This window comes from Silene latifolia, chromosome 11, assembly GCF_048544455.1.
Source record: "Silene latifolia isolate original U9 population chromosome 11, ASM4854445v1, whole genome shotgun sequence".
NCBI classification, from domain to species: Eukaryota; Viridiplantae; Streptophyta; class Magnoliopsida; order Caryophyllales; family Caryophyllaceae; genus Silene; species Silene latifolia.
The window spans coordinates 134,819,995-134,841,177 of record NC_133536.1 but is presented as its reverse complement, the minus strand read 5'-3'; the positions used below and the strand labels follow the sequence as shown (position 1 = coordinate 134,841,177).

At 36.9% G+C, this 21,183-nt stretch overlaps 2 protein-coding genes across 2 annotated transcripts; both read right to left on the bottom strand.

Moving 5' to 3' along the window:
- Window positions 1-104: 104 nt before the first annotated feature.
- Window positions 105-19,756, bottom strand: LOC141615088 (replication protein A 70 kDa DNA-binding subunit D-like). The gene is made up of 6 exons (XM_074433643.1): window positions 19,543-19,756; window positions 19,340-19,406; window positions 2,127-2,279; window positions 1,788-2,046; window positions 1,038-1,707; window positions 105-945 (listed from the first exon to the last, which is right to left on the bottom strand). The coding sequence occupies exons 3-5, from the start codon at window positions 2,271-2,273 to the stop codon at window positions 1,601-1,603; spliced, it is 513 nt and encodes a 170-aa protein (XP_074289744.1). The 5' UTR covers window positions 2,274-2,279; window positions 19,340-19,406; window positions 19,543-19,756; the 3' UTR covers window positions 105-945; window positions 1,038-1,600.
- LOC141614038 (uncharacterized) lies at window positions 2,842-16,572 on the bottom strand. Its single transcript, XM_074432792.1, has 6 exons — window positions 16,399-16,572; window positions 15,839-16,322; window positions 15,645-15,777; window positions 14,368-15,553; window positions 13,402-14,193; window positions 2,842-3,414 (listed from the first exon to the last, which is right to left on the bottom strand). Exons 1-6 carry the CDS (start codon window positions 16,570-16,572, stop codon window positions 2,842-2,844), a joined length of 3,342 nt encoding a protein of 1,113 aa, XP_074288893.1.
- Window positions 19,757-21,183: the final 1,427 nt, after the last annotated feature.

Sequence of the window (21,183 nt, the reverse complement as noted above, 5' to 3'; positions counted from 1 at the left end):
GCTACTATAGTAAAAAAAAATGCGCATTTTAACAATTATAATGTTTCCAAAAATATCACAATTTGAAACTTGAAGGAGTATCAAAAATAGACTGCCTTTTGCTATTTTTTTTTAAAACTCTAAACTAAAATTATATATTATTGACAACGATGCATGCATATCGTGGGTATTAGTGGAAAAACATTATTTTATAAATACAATACAAACAACTACGGACATGATATTACCAGCATCTCCTATTTTTTTATTTTAAAAAAACTAAAAATAAAATATTCATTGCGAAATAACTAACGACAGAAGTACTGAACATTTATTTTTATTTTTTTTGGATCTAGGGATTTGTTTCTTTAATCTGTTGAGGACTGAAACGCAGTTGCGGAACTGGATCATTTTTTATGTATGAAAGCAATTCTATAATGAAGTACTGGTCCATGACTTTAGTAAGAACTTCGTCTACGACTGATCTTCGTTCCTAAAATGCGTAAAAAAAACGTAAAAAGTTAGGTTGTAACAAATAGTAATTAGTAAATAGTAAAATATAATTTTAAAAAAGGGTACACAATACCTCTGGTGTTAAAGCTACAAGCTCAGTGATAGTTCTTCCTAGAACTTTTTCTGCTAGAGAATCGAACAGCGAGATTCGAGTTTCTCCGGTCTTGTCGGTAAATATTATTTTTAGAGAACATCTATTGCAAATGTTATTAAGAACAATGTCAACCAAGTTTTATAGACAAAGATAGATTAACTGTTATGAAAATATATTGTCTGGCTCACTTAAGTAGATTGAGGAATGCCATAATGACTTGTTTGACCTGCTACACACCTGAAGCTTGCGCCGATTTCAGTTGTCGTAGATTTCTTTCACTTATTGCAGGAATTATATAGAAAAGTATCGGGATTTGTGATAGATTTTATTTTCCCTTCTATTAATATAATTTTGTCCACCTGAAAAATTGTTGTAAAGAAAATTATTGTCAATATATGTGAATGACATAGTTCTACAAGTGTAAAATATTTATATTTATGCAACTGAAGACCTCTTGGTTTGGCAGATCGCTAATGGTACTGGCGTTTGTAAGCTTTCAGTTTCTCGACTCGAGCTTTCTCCAGAAACGTCTGGACGATAATTATTACTAAGATGTTTCAGAAATTCTTTCTTGTCTGTCGCCCTATAATTAGACAATATTTAGATGTTGCTGAATAATAATATGTACAATAAAGAAAAATAATATAACATACCAAATGCGTAGTTCTTCCGCGCCTGGCTCGGTACTATCTAATCTTAGAGTTGAAAAACGGGTTGCCCCCCAACATCCTCCTAGTAATGCATGCAGATGGTTATTATAGGTTTGTTTATAAACTAAACCAATTTATAGTATGTATGTATATATACTTCTATAATCAGATGCCTTAACACGGGTTATCTGAATAACAGGTAAGGAGTCTATCGCTCTTGCAATTTTTTCAGTAGGCTCTAGAGCAAGCGCACGCCAAGCTGTTAAAACGATGGGCCTCATTCTACATATATAGCAGACTTCAAAAATATATGCAATTGTTTTAAAAAATATTGTTGTAGGGAAAAATGTACGTGTTAAACCACTTACTGATGATCGACAATTATTATATCTCTCGCTTCGTTTTCATCACTTGTAGCTCTATTTCTAGTTTTTCTTAGAGGCCTAACAAAAATGGCTACAGCAACTAAATCTGTATTGACGAAAAAAAAATAAACACTTGTCAATCAAGTTTACAAAATAGTAGGTAAATATAACAACAAATTTCCATACCTATTCTATCTCTGCGTTGAAGATTCTCGTCAACAGAATTTACTGGCACCCAAAAGTTCTTTGTAGTCTCAGTCTGACCAAGGTCAATTATATGCAAACCTTTCTCAAAAACCATTTGGTACATCTGATTTTCGTATCTGAATTTTTCAGGAATTACGTTTACAATTGGATTCTGAATTTCATATTGATGGCCTTCATGTAAAGAATTTCTAAAAGAAGAAATATGTTCTTGAAAGATTGTCGCAATCATTTCATTTCCCTATTACACAAGTAAAGTTAAAAAAATAAATTAGTAAATAAAAACATGTAAGTAATTCTAATTATTATATATTGTCGTACCTCTATATCAGTAAACAGTAAATTTTGAAGAGTTTGATCTCCTCGGGTCGATTTTTTTGATGCCTTTATGGATTGAAGCGTCAAAACAACAGTAAATTTTATACTACGTTCCGTTACTGATGAAAGCGGTATTGTTGGAGAAGCCATTACAACCTGCAATGTTATACCAAAAATGTCAGAGATGGACATTAGCAATTTTGTCTTAAAGAAAAAGTAAATCATCGTTTAAACTTTAAACATAAGTAGTATACGAAAACCTGATATCTAAATTACTGCATAATTTGGTTTTGGAGAACAAGGCTAATGTAACGTATTAAATTGTCTGTGCTTTAGAAAAAAAATTATGTAGTTATTCAAGGAAGGCAATAGAAAACAACATGTAAAAGACAACAAACAATAGCTTATAAAGGTGTATTTTGTATGTCGTTATTAATTGATCCAGAATGGAAAACAGAAACAAAAGCAGATAACATTTTTTTGTGCATTGAAAACATTTTTTTTCTTACATACACATTAACCTCTATTTCGCTTAATTTAATACATCATAACATACAATATTTCTAGTACGTCTCCAACTGTCTGATAACGTACAATGCGGAAGGATTGCAACCGTTATGTCAGAGCTTTGTCTTGCTCTTGACAAGGCTACATACAATTGACCATGCGAGAAAACTGGTCTAGGCAAATATATTCCAACTCTACTAAGCGTATGTCCTTACGCTTTGTTAATAGTCATTGCGAAACTCAATCGAATCGGAAATTTTTTTCTCCTGAATTGAAAAGGAAATTTGTCGGAAGGAGATGGCTGAAGTGAAATTCTTGGTATGAAGACTCTTCTTCCCTTGTGATGTCCCACAACAATTTCTGCGTCAATAACATTTCTATCAAAGGCTTTGCAAATGAGTCGTGTACCGTTACAAAGACCCGAAGTTGGATCTAAGTTTCTCAGCAAAATAATAGGACTATTTATTTTCAAGACCAATTCATGCGGCGGAAGACCACTTGGCTGAAGTGTATTAAGAAACTCCACTGGATATTGTTCTGTTGCGACGTCTGTTGCTTCGTCAAAACTTCTGTAGGTAAATGGTTCACCTTCTTGTCGAGAAACTAATATAGAATTTATCATCTGTGCGTCATCGTTTTTGGGAGTTAGTATTGCTCTTTTGGTTGTCAGAGACAGGTTTATATTAAGTCGTTGTATATCTGGATAAATTGTATCAATGAGTTGCTCAATTAGTGTAGTTTCTTCTGTTCCAGATATGACAATCGACCTTGGTAATTTGACATCCTTCCCATTTTCATAAGGATGGGAACCAATACCAACACTTATAACGAAGTCGCAAAAAGCAGGATCGCCGATAGTGTAATACTCCGTATTTATGAGTCTCGGGGTACTCTATCGAGTAGGCCTTACTCTGTCGAGTAAGGGTGAGTTGCATTTTAAAATAGTTTCTGACCTGTTGGGTACTCGATCGAGTAACTACGATACTCGATCGAGTAAGGGGGCACTCGATCGAGTACCTTAGCTACTCGATCGAGTAGCCGGTTTACGGGGAGTTATTTCTCGGGTTTTGTTAATTATGCGATTAAGGTATATAATCTTTTCCGTCATCATTCTAAACACTTTTTAAAACCTAATTTACTGTCAAAGAGAGAAAGCAAGTACGTTCATCCCTTTAATCGCATTGTTAGCAAATCCCGGAGTTTGGAAAGTCGGTTTTCATCGTTTGTTATACCGTTGAGATCCTTGCGTCGAGGGTAAGATCTATGTACCCTTTTTACTGTTTTTCCTTTAAGTTGGTTAAACCCTAATATGGGGATTTTGGGGTTTTTGTGTAGATTATGATTTGGTAGTGTTTATATGTTGTATGATAGGAGGAGGTTTTGTAGAAGAGGCTTTTTGATACAGCTGTAGAGACCGTCTGATAGTTGTGCTTTCCAGGTAGGATTTCCTACTCAGTATTAGTCCCATAATGGGATGATTGTTGATGTGTTGAGGTTGATTGTTTAATATCGTAATTGTTTTATGACGGCTGTGATTGTGATTGTGATTGTGATTGTTTGTCTCTGGTTCTCGAGATGCGTTCTCGGCTGAGTGGAGTCACTTGCGGGTGGCTTCACGCCCTAGTTTCGCCTCTGTGGAACCCGTCACGGGGGATGTGCACATTAATGGACAGGGTTATCGCTCGGTATGATGAGCGGGGCTTAGGTGGGAATGGCTGCGGTCCCCCATCGCGGGGTGGTCCAAAGGTGGACGATCGGTGATTGAGATTGTTGGGATTGGTGTGATTGTGTGTGTGTGTGTGACGGTTAAGCTGTCTGTTTATCGTTTTGTTGATAAATATATATAAGTTGTGTGATTAGTACTGACCCCGGTTGTTGTTTTGTAAAACCTGTGGTGATCCATTCGGGGATGGTGAGCGATGAATTGAGCGAGTTTGAGTTGAGTCTTTGGGATAGCTGGGATGTGCCACCGTCTGACGATAGAAGTCTTCCGCTGTAGTTTTATTAGTTTTATAACTTTTCGCTTAACTCGATGAGACATTGGTTTGAGAACTTGTACCCGTATTTTGGGATTTGGTTTCAGTTGTACTTTTCACTAAAGTTATATCATTTAAAGTTGTTTCGTTATTGTCTTATAAATATCATGCCTCGGGTAACCGAGATGGTAGCATCCTTATACCTGAGTGGTCCTAGTAAGGCACTTGGAGTATGGGGGTGTTACAAATGGTATCAGAGCGACGATCCTGAAACCTGTAACCAATAAATCTAATGAATATAGGGAGTCAATTAAAATGAACCCGGGGTAAAGGTTGTAGGAGCTAATGCAAAGGCTTGGGAGACGTCCTAAAGTCGCGAACTTGCCCTACAATTTTGAACCGGTCACATGGGGGAGTGTATGTCAAGGTCGTATGCGTTGTTTGGTTAGCTTGTGTGTGAATGTGATGAAGTGTGTGTAATTGTTGGATGTTTGAAGTAGAAAGTTGAGAATGTGAAAGAAAGGTTGATGATATATGTAGAACTGTTGTTGGAATGAGAAACATGATGAATGTTTTACTATGTGGCGTTTAATAACATGATATGGTTAATTCGTTAGATATATGAGGAGTTGCGTAGCATTATGTGCTTAGTTATGATATAATGTTGGAGTTATAATGTTGTTTCTAGTATTGGGATATGATATAGCATGCGGGTAGCGTTTTCGAGTTAGCATGACTCGATCGAGTGGGACTGACTTGATCGGGTGGGTGTTTGACGATTTTGAATCCAGAATCGTGTTTTTGGGCACTCGATCGAGTACCTCGGACACTCGATCGAGTAGGGGGTCACTCGATAGAGTAGCCTGGCTACTTGGTCGAGTATGTTAGAGATCAGAAGGTCTGTTTGGGGTCTGATGTTGGGGCACTCGATCGAGTATGCTGGGCACTCGATCGAGTAGCCTGTTACTCGATCGAGTATGTTTGGGAACTCGATCGAGTAGGGCCTGGGCAGCTTGTTTTCGTGTTTTGAGGTTTTAGCGCGGATGTTTATATCCACCCCTTTTCTGATATAGTTTCAAGATGCTGCCCATGAAGAATGCTTTGTATGCGAGAGCTGAGCTTATGAACATAGATGATATCGTTAAGATGTTGGAGCATCAGGATGCTCTTACGGAGGCTTTAAAGACTGTGGGAAAGGATAAGGATAAGGACAAGGAGAAGGAGGTTGATCACTCTAAAATCAGCCTCTATATAGCGAGGTTTAACCCGAAAGAGTACAAGGGGGTTGGGGAGCCTAACCTTCTTGATAATTGGCATAGAGAGATGGAGAACATACTAGATTTGGTTCACTGTCCTGATGAGATGAGAGTAGAACAGGATGCGTTCTATCTGAGGGAAGCAGCTGGCAAGTGGTGGGATACGGTTAAAGTGAGTGCTAAGGAGTTGTATGTGAACCAAGGTTTACCTGCTATACCTTGGCAAGAGTTTCGTAAGGCTATGAGGAAAGAGTTTGTACCGGAACATGTGGGGAGTAAGTTGAGAGAAGAGTTTGACAGTTTTAAGATGACATCTGACATGTCTGTGGCCGAGTACTACAGGCAGTTCAATGAGAAGTCTAGGTATGCTGAGGATGGGTTTGAGTGAGGAGAATCTAGCGCTGAGATTTGAGAGGGGGTTGACCCCTAAGATTATGGATAAGTTACCCGTGGGAGTCCTTACTGACGTTAAAGAAGCTTATGAGAGGGCTGGCAGAGCTGAGAGGTTGGTGGAGATGGCTCAAGAGAGGTTAGGTGTTGAGAAAAGGAAGTCTGAGAGCGAGGATGGTGGCCAATCTAGTCACAAGAAAGGCAACCACAATTAATCTAGAGGGTTTTCTTCTGGGTCAGGGTTTAGTGCTAGAGCTTCCTTTGGGCGTGGCCGCGGAAGTGCTAGTGGTAGTTGGGGAACGACCTGCTTTGGTTGTGGTGGTGTAGGCCACAAGAGACATGAGTGCACGAGTGCACCTGGAACTTTCCAGAGACCTGCGCAGAGCTATGCGAGCAATAGACCGACTGGATCATGGTCAAACCGGGGAAGTCAGAGCTATCAGAGTGGAGGTAACCACAACGGCGGTAATTCTTATCAGAAACCACCAACGAACAACAACAACAATCAAGGGTCGGGTGCTAAGCCGACCACATCAGCCAGTACTATCCAGGGAGGTGGACAGAAGACCAGTGGAAAGCGGTTAATGATGGAGAAGAAAGTAGCTAAAGATGATGCACACGTTATCACTGGTACTTTTCTTGTTAACGGTATCCATACCTTTGTTTTGTTTGATTCGGGGGCGTCTCAGTCGTTTGTATCTTCGAGTCATGTTAAACGGTTGGGTTTGAGGTATATGAGTCTGTTAGTGAGAAAGTTTTTATACCTTCGGGTGCGTCTGTATCATGTGGGAGGTTATATAGGGATGTACCTATGATAGTTGGGCAAGTTAATTTCCCTGTAGACTTGCTAGAGTTTCCTTTTGACGGTTTTGAGATGATAGTTGGGATAGATTGGCTGGGAAAGTATAAAGCTAAGATAGACTGTCATCAAAAGAAAGTGTCTTTAAGAGGTCCTAAGGGCGTTAGTGTGTCTTATCGTGGGTTTCTAGTCAGACCCAAAGTTAAGTTGATTGCAGCTGTTACCTTGAAGTCATATCTGAGGAAGGGATGTCCTTTGATATTGTGCCATGTGAGAGATGACCGGTGATGCGTGCATATTATATAGACTTTTACGGTCTCTTTTGGCACGCATTTCTATGTATTTGAGTGATATTATGTCACTTTATACCCCGAATAGGCTACTTTGTGCTTTTATTGCTATCTTGCAGATTTGTAGCTGAAACCAACCTTTAGTGGCCTCGAGATAGCATCTCTGGAAGATGGACGGAAAACAGGACGAAGGACTCATGCATGGGAAAGCGTGAAGACGAAAGTTAACCAAATTAAGCAAGTCAGAAATACTACGGAAGCTGGGAAGTGACTGAAGATCTCGATCGACCACATCTGGTTGTCGATCGAGAACACAGAGGAACACAAGCCTTCGATCGAGCTGCCATGTGCTCGATCGAACTATCAAGCCCTCGATCGAGCTGCCCTGTGCTCGATCGAGCGGCCCTGTGCTCGATCGAGAGCCTTAACCTCTCGATCGAGAGGTTCTCCTTTACGTGGGCTATTAAAGCCCGTAGGTTAATAAAACAACTCGTGAGTTTTGTTATAAAAACTATTAGACGAGTTGCTAGGTTATGATTTTTTACCTATCATTCATTTTTCCACATACATTTTTACTGCTTTTTACTGTTCACTGCTTGGAATTTTACGATCTTGGATTTGGTTGTTCTTTACGCCGGATTCGCTATTATAGTATAATTCTTTCCTTTAATCTCTTCTCTTGTTTATGCTTTATATTTGCTCTTTTAGTTTCATTATTAATTCCTGTCCTAATCTCGTCATTGCTTTATACTATTGTTACATCATGTTTTCCGTTAGCATTTCGTCATTAGTTATGTTAGTTAATATAATTAGCATGCGTAGCTAATTTCTTTATATGCCGGGATGAGGGAAACCGTGTTAGAAGCATGTTAGGACGACTACTAAGGTAGTTATGCGGTAGGAATCAGGTCTAAGCAATTTATTTGTAGTTCGGTTGAATGAGTGCACGCAGGAGACCGTCTGTTTAGTTAACCCCCGACCTGGATCGAAAGATTGGAAGGGTAGACTTGCTTAGTTCTGATAATTGACTCCTATGAGGGCGAAAGTCAAGTAGGATGACCTTAGGGCGACTTTAGACCGAAAGGTATAGTCGGGTTTGAGACCGAAAGGAGATAACCTAGCCCTTCCTACTAATAAACTTACCGACCTAGTTATTCTGATAGTGTGTAGAACACGGCAGACCGAAATCCTGGCATATCTCTCTTTATCTGATAGTTTACTTACTTTTTCTCCTCAATTTCTCTTATACCCTTATTTTCTCTTTCCCTTAAACTTTAGTAGTTAGAACATCAAATTCAAAACCCCCAGTTTGTGACCGGCAGATTAGACTACAGTTAATAGAAAAGCCTCTATGTGGATTCGACCCGACTTCCCTAGCTATTTATAGTATAGGCTTGTTGGCATTTATTTTTGGTGTTGAGCGACACGCATCAACCGGATAGAGAGTCCGACAGTTGATCAGATACCAGTGGTGGGAGAGTTTGAGGATGTGTTTCCGGAGGAGATTCCGGGGTTGCCGCCGAGTAGAGAGATAGATTTCACAGTTGAGTTGAAACCGGGGATGGGGTCAATCTCTAAAGCGCCGTACCGTATGGGTCCTAAAGAGATGGAGGAGCTTAGGAAGCAGTTAGATGATTTGATAGAGAGGGGATACATTAGACCAAGTGTATCGCCGTGGGGAGCACCAGTTCTTTTTTTTGAAGAAGAAAGATGGGAGTTTGAGGTTGTGCATAGACTATAGAGAGCTGAACCGAGTGACAGTGAAGAACAAGTATCCTTTGCCAAGGATAGATGACTTGTTTGATTAGTTGAGTGGTGCATCAGTCTTTTCAAACATTGATTTGAGGTCGGGGTACCATCAAGTAAAGATTAGAGAGATGGACATACCAAAGACAGCTTTCACGTCGAGGTATGGCCATTATGAGTATGTGGTGATGCCGTTTGGGTTATCTAATGCACCGGCAGTGTTTATGGATTTGATGAATAGGATCTTCAGACAGTTTTTGGATAAGTTTGTAGTGGTGTTTATCGATGATATCTTAGTCTACTCCAAGACTAAGGAGGAGCATGAGGAGCATCTGAGAATTGTGTTGCAGACCTTAAGGGAGCATGAGTTATATGCTAAGTTGTCCAAGTGTGAGTTCTGGTTAGAGGAAGTTGCTTTTCTGGGACATGTGATTTCAAAGAAGGGTGTAGTCATGGATCCGGCAAAGATTGAAGCAAAGGTGACAAAGTGGGAAGCACCAAAGAATGTTGCGGAGATCAGAAGTTTCTTGGGTTTAGCTGGATACTACAGACGGTTCGTGAAAGATTTCTCCAAGATAGCTAGACCTATGACAGCGTTGATGAGGAAAGAGAACAGGTTTCGTTGGGATGAGAGTTGTGAGACGGCGTTCCAAACATTAAAGGAGCGTTTGACTACAGCTCCTATCTTAGCATTACCTGAGGGGATCGAGAACTTTGAGGTTTATACAAATGCCTCAAAGAATGGGTTAGGATGTGTGTTGATGCAGAACGGTAAGGTGATTGCCTATGCTTCTAGGCAATTGAAACCTTATGAGGAGAACTACCCTACTCATGATCTGGAGTTGGGTGCGGTGGTGTTTGCTCTCAAGATTTGGAGACATTACCTTTATGGAGCAATCTTTAAGGTGTTTTCTGATCACAAGAGTCTTAAGTACATCTTCACTCAAAAGGAGTTGAACATGAGACAGAGGAGGTGGATGGAGCTAATTGGCGACTATGACATGGAAATTATCTACCATGAAGGGAAGGCCAATGTTGTTGCAAATGCTTTGAGTAGGAAGAATGTACATTCTTTGTGTACAGCTCTATCTTTGATGAGGTTGAGAGATGAGGTAGCGAGGTTTGGGATACATATGATGCAGGAAGGAGATGCCATGGGAGATTTGACAGTGCAGCTTGAGTTTTATGATGATATTCGAGGTAAGCAGGCGTTGGGTCCTAAGATAGTTGAGTGGAGAGCTGGAGTAGAGAAAGGGACAGTGTCTCGATTCTCTATTCATACAGATGGTAGTTTGAGGTTTGATGGTAGGTGGTGTGTCCCTAATGATGAGGAGTTGAAAAAGAGTATCATGACAGAGGCACATTGCACACCATATTCAGTTCATCCAGGTGGAGATAAGTTGTACAAGGATTTAAAGAACACGTTTTGGTGGCCTGGGATGAAGAAAGAGACAGCTGAGTTTGTGGCCCGTTGTTTGACATGCCAGAGAGTTAAAGGGGAACAGCGACGACCACAAGGTAAGATTCAGTCTTTAACGGTACCTGAGTGGAAGTGGGAATCCATTTCCATGGATTTTATCGTGGGTTTGCCAAAGAGTCAATAGGGTAACAACATGATTTGGGTAATAGTGGATCGACTGACAAAGTCAGCTCACTTTGTTCCAATGAAAGATACATGGACTAAAGCACAGTTGGCTATGGCCTATCGAAAGAACGTGCTTAAGTTACATGGAGTCCCTAAGGACATAGTGTCTGACATAGATGCGAGATTTATATCAAGGTTTTGGAAAGAGTTGCAGGAATCGTTGGGAACAACTTTGAAGATGAGTACAGCATTTCATCCTGCGACAGACGGGCAGACTGAGAGAATGATCAAAACACTTGAGGATATGCTACGAGCTTGTGTGATGGATTTTGGTGGTAGCTGGGAACAGAGGTTGGACTTGATAGAGTTTTCTTATAACAACAACTATCACGCTAGTATTGGTATGGCACCGTTTGAGGATTTGTATGGGAGGAGATGTAGGAGTCCGATTTGTTGGGACGATAGTGCTGAGGTAGTGGTTTTAGGACCAGAGATGGTTGAACAGATTATGATGATCAGGGAACGGATGAGAGCGGCTCAGGATAGGCAAAAGAGTTATGCAGATCTACATCGCCGGGATATAGAGTTTCAGGTTGGGGACAAGGTTCTTCTGAAAGTGTCTCCTATGCGTGGGGTTATGAGATTCGGGAAGAAAGGCAACCTGAGTCAGAAGTTTATCGGGCCTTATGAGATCTTAGAGCGGGTTGGGGAAGTTGCATATCGTCTAGCTTTACCAGCTGCATTAGAGAGAGTGCATAATGTGTTTCATGTATCGCAACTGCGGAAGTATGTGAGTGACCCGTCACATGTGTTAGAGGCAGAGAACTTAGAGCTAGATGAGTCGTTATCATATCTTGAGGTGCCTAAGCAAATTCTTGACCGAAAGGTTAGGAAGACTAGGAGTGGTGAGACAGTTTTGCTTAAGATCCTTTGGTCTAACCACGAGACTGAGGAAGCTACATGGGAACCAGAGGAAGCTATAAAAGAGCGTTACCCTTTTCTTTTTTATCAGGTATGTATGGTTACGGGGACGTAACCTTGTTTCTTTTAGGGGGGTAGGAGATGATTGCGAAGAGTTTTTAAGAGTTTTATACCCCTTTTTGTATGTTGTGTCGGTATGTTTGTCGGGATGTGTTGGGTTAGTAACATGTTTTATGTTGAGTTTTGTTTTGGTTGTTGATTCGGAAGTGTTGTGGGAGTATCTTTGTTTTGTTGTGGTTTGAACTTCGGGGACGAAGTTCTTTTTAAGGAGGGAAGACTGTAATACTCCGTATTTATGAGTCTCGGGGTACTCTATCGAGTAGGCCTTACTCTGTCGAGTAAGGGTGAGTTACGTTTTAAAATAGTTTCTGACCTGTTGAGTACTCGATCGAGTAACTATGATACTCGATCGAGTAAGGGGGCACTCGATCGAGTACCTTAGCTACTCGATCGAGTAAGCCGGTTCTGAGGAGTTATTTCTCGGGTTTTGTTAATTATGCGATTAAGGTATATAATCTTTTCCGTCATCATTCTAAACACTTTTCAAAACCTAATTTAATGTCAAAGAGAGAAAGCAAGTACGTTCATCCCCTTAATCGCATTGTTAGCAAATCCCGGAGTTTGGAAGGTCGGTTTTCATCGTTTGTTATACCGTTGAGATCCTTGCATCGAGGGTAAGATCTATGTACCCTTTTTACTGTTTTTACTTTAAGTTGGTTAAAACCTAATATGGGGATTTGGGGGTTTTTGTGTAGATTGTGATTTGGTAGTGTTTATATGTTGTATGATAGGAGGAGGTTTTGTAGAAGAGGCTTTTTGATACAGCTGTAGAGACCGTCTGATAGTTGTGCTTTCCAGGTAGGATTTCCTACTCAGTATTAGTCTCATAATGGGATGATTGTTGTTGTGTTGAGGTTGATTGTTTAATATCGTAATTGTTTTGTGACGGCTGTGATTGTGATTGTGATTGTTTGTCTCTGGTTCTCGAGATGCGTTCTCGGCTGAGTGGAGTCACTTGCGGGAGTGGCTTCACGCCCTAGTTTCGCCTCATGTGGAACCCGCCACAGGAGGGATGTGCACATTAATGGACAGGGTTATCGCTCGGTATGATGAGTGGGGCTTAGGTGGGAACGGGCAGTGCGGTCCCCCATCGGCGGGTGGTCCATTGGACAGTCGGTGATTGAGATTGTTGGGATTGGTGTGATTGTGTGTGTGTGACGGTTAAGCTGTCTGTTTATCGTTTTGTTGATATATATAAGTTGTGTGATTAGTACTGACCCCGGTTGTTGTTTTGTAAAACCTGCGGTGATCTATTCGGGGATGGTGAGTAGTAATTGAGCAGGTTTGAGTTGAGTGCTGGGATAGCTGGGATGTGCCACCGTCTAACGATAGAAGTCTTCCGCTGTAGTTTTATTAGTTTTATAACTTTTCAGTTAACTCGGTAGACAGTTGGTTTGAGAACTTGTACCCGTATTTTGGGATTTGGTTTCAGTTGTACTTTTCACTAAAGTTATATCATTTAAAGTTGTTTCGTTATTGTCTTATGAATATCATGCCTCGGGTAACCGAGATGGTAGCATCCTTATACCTGAGTGGTCCTGGTAAGGCACTTGGAGTATGGGGGTGTTACAGATAGCCCTCATATTAACAGTTAAATGAAGTCTTTCAAGTTCATGCCACAAAGGAGACATAACAAAACTGAAATTGATTGCCTCTTGTAATGTACTTTTAGGTATAACAGGGAATACCTGTCTAAAATCTCCTCCAAAAACGATAATTTTTCCACCAAACATTTCAGTACTTGAGCATACGTCACGCAATGTTTTTTCAAAGTATTCAATTGACTGTCTTTTTGCCATAGGAGCTTCATCCCAAACGATTAACTTACATGATTGAATAAGTTCCGCCAAAGGACTTTGTTTTGAGATTTGAGAACTCTGGTTATTTTCTATATCAAGGGGGATCTTGAATCGAGAATTTGAAGTTTTACCACCCGGAAGATTTGCTGCTGCAATACCTGAACTTGCAACTGCAAGACAAATAAGTCCCCTTGCTCTTAGATTTGCAAGCAATGTTGTGTACAAAAAAGTTTTTCCTGTACCTCCGGGGCCATCTAAGAAAAAAGAACCAGTCCCATTCTCTGTAACCCTTCTGTCAATTGTATCATAGGCAGGACGTTGTTCTTCATTTAACATGTTCACAGCATTTATGTCTTCAGAACTTATTGGAATATTAAGCTCTTCTTTAATTTCTTTGGTTATTGAATGACTGAAATAAGCAACACAAAAATTCAGATCGCCAAATTTGAAATTACTAAAACTCTTGCCCATTGATTCAAGTATGCAACAAACATTTGTAACAGTCATTTGTAACACTTTATGCCTTTGTGCAGGAAAATCATATGCATAGTCTTCAGACAATGAAGTATAGAATTTATCCCACAACAATCTTGGATTATTTGGCTGATAGTAAATGAGCAAAGTTGCAAATAATCTGCGTAGCGCTGCTGGCATTTGATATTGAACTGCTTCTGCCAAGCACTGTTCAATTGAATTATATGTTTCAAGCAATCCATGCATGTAAGCCGACTCTCTGAAAGAACTACATGTTATGCCATTTATTGATTTTAGATCATCAAAAGACTTCGGACCCCTAATGTTTGAGAGCAAAAGGCGTAAATAATATCGTTCTCATTCTGAGGGGTTTGCATAAACCAAATGCCCTAAGGCAAATCCTTTCTCCCTAGGAGTCCAAAATCTGTCCCTTCTTCTATTATGCCATACATAATATTCGGGAAGTTGACTGTATAATAAGGTCTGAGAGAAAGTATCAGTTTCGTTTTGCTTGAAAAAAGCCGTTAACATTGTTCTGTTGCGAGATTCGCCATCCAAAACATTTCCAAGGTTTTCCCATGGCTGGAAACTAACTGTCTGCATGTTTGGTAAGTGTACTTGTAAATGAACAACGTTGGGATGTATCTCGTTCAAATGAAATCCAAAAATTCTCCACGCTGCCTCTGGTGGGGAGATCCATCTAGCTGATTGGTATGCGGTAATCTCATCAAATGATTCTTGACCGCTGCCACTTGGATCAGTAACAGCAAAAGAAATACGGTCATGGCCCTTATATACATACTTGTACATATACTTGACTGCTTTAATTGTACAACATATCTCAACGTTTAGGTGGCAGTCATATTTGGCCAATAAGAACGGGTTGTAAGAAACAACCCATCGATTGTTAAGTCTCGATTTACGTACAGTCACTTGAACACTTGTACGCCTTCTACGATAAATTGGATACGAATCACGGTCGTTTGTTGTTGTATCTGCAAATTCACGCGGGTAATGGTTTTTACACGTACCATTTATCATACAAGGATTATCAGGGTTTTGTCTACCGCATGGACCATGCATCATATGACGAACAACTGCAGAGAAAAGGTGAGGGTTCTCGGTAGCATCAGGTAATTTTGCAGAAACAAATTCATCATATTCGTCAGGCGTTCTGATTTTGCTTTCAGAATCAAGAATGATTAGAAAATGTGCATGTGGGAGCCCTCGCTTTTGGAACTCAACGACGTAAACGTAACCAGCAGCATTACCAAATATTTTTCTAACACAGATGTCCTTTTTTAACTCAAAAATTTTTGATCGAAAAACACGAGAAACAAGATCAGGTCTATTTTGCGCTTCTTCACAAGGCAATAATTCTCGTTCTATTTCTGGCCATCGAGGGTTGCATGTCATAGTCAGAAATATATCTGGTTTTCCATAACGTTGCACGACCGCCATAGAACACGGATAGCGACGTCGGAAGTCACGATCACACCCAATAAAGCTAGCAGGTAGTATAAAAATGTGGCCAATATTTGCACCTCGTGTGTATCCAGAGTTGTAGCTGTCAATGATTCCTTGATACAGGTCCGCGCGAATTTATATTTTGATTATTTCTTATGTAATCAAGTCTCGTTGTCTCAATTTTAATATACATATCTACTGTATATTGTTGGAGAAGACGACCGCTTCTTAGTAAAATTGATGAATCATTTGGACGAATCTGCAATCGGTAGCAGTAGTACTCTCTACAAGATACTTTTTTCTCAGATGCAGAAGTACCTGCAACTGTACATAAACAGCAGTTTTAGCTACTGTGTTGTTAAAAAAAATATCTGAAAGCACAAACCTTGTTCTTCGCTTTCAAGTAAATCATCAGTTGTTTGTATAAGAACTTCATTAATCAGAAAAGTTTGGGGTTCAGGACGACGTCTAGGATGGCTGTTGACTCGATAAATACGTCTATGCCATCCACTTTCGCCAAAAGGAAACAAAAGAGGATACTGCAAAGGATCATAGCAACCGTAATAATGTAATATTCTGTGACTTGTTCCAGAAACAGCATATATGACGATATCATGCCGAGGAGGATGTGATGAGTTTTCATCATCGACCCAAATCGCCGCAACCTGCGATGCCGTTGGAGTGTTGTGCGTTCTTTGATCCTGGATTGGATCTGATTTTATTAAAATACGACTTTCCTCGTCTATACCAACTTCTCTTAGAGATCTGAAGAATTGAGTGTATGGGTTCATTTCCATAACACGCATCAGAATACGAATCACATTCTGCTCAATTTCGTCGTAAATCAAGTCTATGCCACAATTCTCGATCTGTATCGAAAAAATACAGTTGTATATATCTAGGTTCTTCTTCAGTCGGCAGAATGTCGTTAATGAAATGATAAACTTGGCCTTGAACTCTAAATGTATAAACGCCACGATTTGTCTGCGCCAGTTCACGATCTTTCTTAACTCCAAAGGAAGTAAAAGCGAAAGAACTATTATACAACATAACATACTTTCTGAAATTTATAGAGATAGCGTCATTCGACATGAACAACATGCGGAGGTCATTCGGCATTACGTTCTGTGCTAGACATATATCTCCTTGGCAGCAGTAGAATTTTTTCGATTCATTTTTGAAAAGTTTTGCGCCACAGTGTAAACACAATGACGGCAAAGGAAGAACGGCTGGATGTTCCGGAGGAATTTTAAAACGTTTAAAGTTATTAACAACGATTTAATAAAGTGAGTTGTGAAATTTGGAAATTGGCTATAAACCACTTAAACGGAATGGAAACAGCTATATATGTTTGCAGGGAGACGTCTTTACCCTTTAGAATAGTAGGTGATGAAATTGAACGACTTTTCTTTTGGGGTTTATTTATACGGGAGCACGATGCAATGGTTTTCAGTAGATTCATATTCTATAGCTTTTATGAATATGAAAGCACCTCTGCTAAAAACACAAGTAAAATATCTAAATAAAACAACTGTACATAAAACAATAAAAAAATAAAAAATAAAAAATACGAAAATAAACAAATAATTCTCCAAACAACATTAACGTGTAAATTAATTTAAATAAATTAGCTATGCGTAATTGGTTTTCTCTAGTATTTTGTTGCGATTTTTACGTACAGAACACCACAAAAAAAACATAAAAAAAAAAGTAAATTTAATTTTCCTTATAAATAAAATGTGATAGATAGTAAGATAGAGTAAACGATTTTCATTTATGAATTATGGAAAGAAAAAAAATTCAGAAATAAAAATCATAAAATAATATTAAACACTTATATAATTCTCGTTATATAAAAAAATATAATAAAAAGTTTTAAAATATTTTTTCCTATTTTATAAAACAATTAATGAAACCTTTTATTTAAAATAATTTAAAAAAATAATAAGAAATTATTTGAGATATAACAAAATGTAGTTAAATGTTTCCAAGACTTTAAATTTTAAAACAAAATAAATTAATTGTAGCTGTAATCAAAATATGATAAAATTGTTTACAAAAAAAATATAATATCAAACACTTATTTGATTTTCGGTATATAAAAAAGAATATAAAAAAAGGGTTTACAATATTTTTTCCTATTTGGGAAAACAATTAATGAAACCTTGTATTTAAAATAATTTTAAAAAATAATAAGAAATTTTCTAAGATATAACATAATGTAGGTAAATGCTTCCAATAGTAAAAATTTTTTTAAAAAAAAATATGTTTAGCTGTAATAAAAATATAAAGAAATTGTTTTAAAATAAACAATATTTACTAATAAGTTTAAACGAAATTATAATTCACCATAATATTAACTTATTGATTACATAATTTTTTTTTTTTCAAAATAAAAGTACATGCAATATGATATTCACTCATAAAAATATTAGTAATTAACTAAAAGAAAAACGCAGTCGAAGGAAAAAAAAAAAAAAAAAAAAAAAAAAAATTGTAAAGTTTTTATGCTAAACTAACGAAATAGATTACGACTATTGTTAGTTTTAAAATTAGGAAATAGAGTACAATATATCTTGAGTGTATGTCATCGTTTATGTAATTTAACTTATACTGTAATTTTGTATTTTATATCGCGCAAAGCTTTTTCGACGATATTGAATTTTACCCTAGATACAATAGTTGCCTATTTTCGTAATTTTAGTATGTTTTGGATTTTTTTTTTTGTAATTTTTTTTTCTTTAAAAAATGCTAATCATTAGCATTCCTCATTTCGTGTTCTTATATCATATGTATTCTCTACGTTATACATTTTGTCGGTATAGTATATATAAACTGTTCTTATACAATTTTTTCAAAGTAAAAGTACGGGCGATATGATATTCATTCATAAAATAATTAGTAATTAACTAAAAGAAAAACGCAATCAGAGAAAAAAAAATTAAAAGTTTTTATGTTAAACTAACGAAATAGATTATGATTATTGGTAGTTTTAAACTTAGGAAATTGAGTACTATACCTCTTCTTGAGTGTATGTAAGCGTTTATGTAAGTTAACTTACATTGTAATTTTATATTTTATATCGCACAAACCTTTTTGGCCGGCAATAAATTTTACCCTACATACAACAGTTGTATATTTTCGGAATGTTAGTATCTTTTGGATTTTTTTTTTTTTTTGGCATAGTCGATTTACAACGACGAATATGATGTTTTAAATTTGATATTTTTTTTAGCTTTTCCTAAACTTTATAAGTAAATCTCTGTATAATAAATTTACTTTATACAATTATATTTATCAACTGTTTGATTATTCGCCAAAAATAAAAATGAAATGCGTATTTTTCCCGTTTTAAATCGACACTCTAAACTGACTTATGCTAGTACGTAAAATTAGTTATAAACTTTTACTGAAGTAATACAACAATAACACTTTTCGTCTTTAAATAACTATATTTCGATGCAAACAACATCATTTATGGATTTGAAGTTGCTTTTAGTAAGAGATAAACGTTATGAGAAGTGTACTTCTACAATTCATTTAGGTGGTTTCACGACTATTATTTAAATTTTTTTATTGTTTTATCTAACTAATATTTTTATTGACTTCAATTTGTAAAAATTTAACTAAATCTTAAAAAGTTTTAAAAATTATTAAAAAAAAAAAGAAAAAGTAGAGCAGTTGAATATTCTTAATTTTTTTTGTTTTTTTTTAATATGAATTTAACAAATCGTAGATACTAATTTTGAGACGCTTAATAGTTGCAACGTAACGAACAATTTTTTTTTTACATAAAAAAAATATAACATCTAACCAATATGATATTAATAAAGCGTTAAAACTATAAGTAAATAATATTAAATAACATTTCTCAGCACATACTGACCTTAAAAAGTCTTTACAGATTTCACACTAAACTCTGCTCCTTTTCTGATTTGAAAAATTCAGCTGCACTTTTAAAAGTAATATGTATTTGTTAATATTTTACAATACAAACAGATATACACGTTAAAATAGAACTATTCAATTCTCAACAGTTAATATCTTAATTTAAAATTACATACACATTAAATGATTAAATGCAATTACCTGCAAACTGCACTTGAAAATTAGGTAAACGTATTAACGATTTAAGCTTGATGTAAAGCGTAGAAAGAGAATGTATAAGCAGAAATTTTTTCCTTTTTATGTGCTTTCGTGATAAAGGAAAATGAAGTGTAGGTACTCATGTATTTATAGAAAACATAGGTGCATTCTGCAAATAAAAATATTAATTTTGTGACTATCTAAAAAATAATGGCATACGCACATCTTTCTGAGTAATAGCCGATATGCATGAAGAGTATAAGAAAGGGAAACATGCATGGCATTACACAACTGTCCGGAAGATATGTATGTGCAGCTTAAAAATCAGAAAAGTTTAATGCAAACTTATCACCTTATCAATGCAAGAAGCAAACATTGCAGAAGAAGACAATTAATGTAGGCCACTCACAATTCATACATTAGTTGTAAGACACTCACAATTCATAAATTAGTAAAAAATCTCTGAATAATAAATGGAGTGTTGGTAGTAGTCTTCTTTTTCTACATTGCGTCTTGCTTCAGACCATTGCTTTTGGTCTGAAATAAGACAGACAACGTGTTATTATTTGACAGTAAAATGTTCGTATTTTTCTAATAACATGTTACCATTATTTTTCCCACTATTTTCAGGGTAAAAAGTGACACCTCTAGTGATAACATTTTGTAGATTAACTGCTTACATTTTATTAAAAAATGGCAACATTTTACCGGTCTTATTTCAGACGGGAAAAGTGCCCGTCTGAAATAAGATTTTGCGTTTTTTCTATGCTAGATGATGTGCATAGTAGTAGTTATTTTTAAGTGTGTCAACTATTGAAGTTGTGTTTGTGTACTCCGTTTGATAACTTCTTTCAGTGCGTCTTGTTTCAGACGGTTGTTTTTCGTCTTAAATAAGATGGATAACATGTAGGCATTCTAGAATAAAAAAAAAATTATTCTACGGCAACATGTTTATAATCTTTTTCACTTCATTTTCAGTGTAAAAATTGACATCTCTAGTTAAAACGTTCTCCAGATTTAATGGTTACATTTTTTTTAAAAAAAAAGGACAATATTTGTATCCGTCTTATTTCAAACGTGAAACAAGTCCGTATTAAATTACAATTTGCGAATTTCTTTACCTTTTCTTTATGTGTTTATCATTTCTGTACGTTAATTACTAATGAACTGATTTAATTTTTAGGGTCCATAAATCTTTATACTCAAAGTAAGTACAAAGAATAATTTAAACGAAGCACACACATTTTAGTTGATAGATTTAGTGTTATTTATTTCTTCAATAAGTCTCTATTGTGACAGATATATCACAAGTTTGTGCTGATTCAAGTTTGTGACGGGTAACTTGTGACGGGTGAAGTACCACACGTCGCAAAATTTCAACAGATATGTCCTACAAGAAAACAAAATTTTTTTATGGAGATTTAGATGTAGTAAAGAAAATGAAGTATAGCATTAAACATATAACAATGATTATTATCGTCCTAATCCATGTGTTAAAGCAAATGCAAGTAAACCTATCATTTGCGAAGCTGCCATATTGAATTTCTCAACGTTGTCTTATAAAACTTAACTCATTTTAATTGTTCGACGGATATATTTAATTTAAGAGAGACTAACTGAGCATCATTTGATTGATTCACTACT

Excerpts from the sequence above, each read along its gene's own strand:
- LOC141615088 (XM_074433643.1), bottom strand. The coding sequence starts at position 2,273 with ATGGCTTCTCCAACAATACCGCTTTCATCAGTAACGGAACGTAGTATA. Across the intron at positions 2,047-2,126 it reads TACTGTTTACTGATATAGAG|GGAAATGAAATGATTGCGAC; the intron begins GTACGACAATAT and ends CTTGTGTAATAG. Across the intron at positions 1,708-1,787 it reads TCAACGCAGAGATAGAATAG|ATTTAGTTGCTGTAGCCATT; the intron begins GTATGGAAATTT and ends TCGTCAATACAG.
- LOC141614038 (XM_074432792.1), bottom strand. The coding sequence starts at position 16,572 with ATGCCGAATGACCTCCGCATGTTGTTCATGTCGAATGACGCTATCTCT. Across the intron at positions 16,323-16,398 it reads CATTTAGAGTTCAAGGCCAA|ATCGAGAATTGTGGCATAGA; the intron begins GTTTATCATTTC and ends TTTTCGATACAG. Across the intron at positions 14,194-14,367 it reads GATTTGCCTTAGGGCATTTG|TGCTTGGCAGAAGCAGTTCA; the intron begins GTTTATGCAAAC and ends TCAATTGAACAG.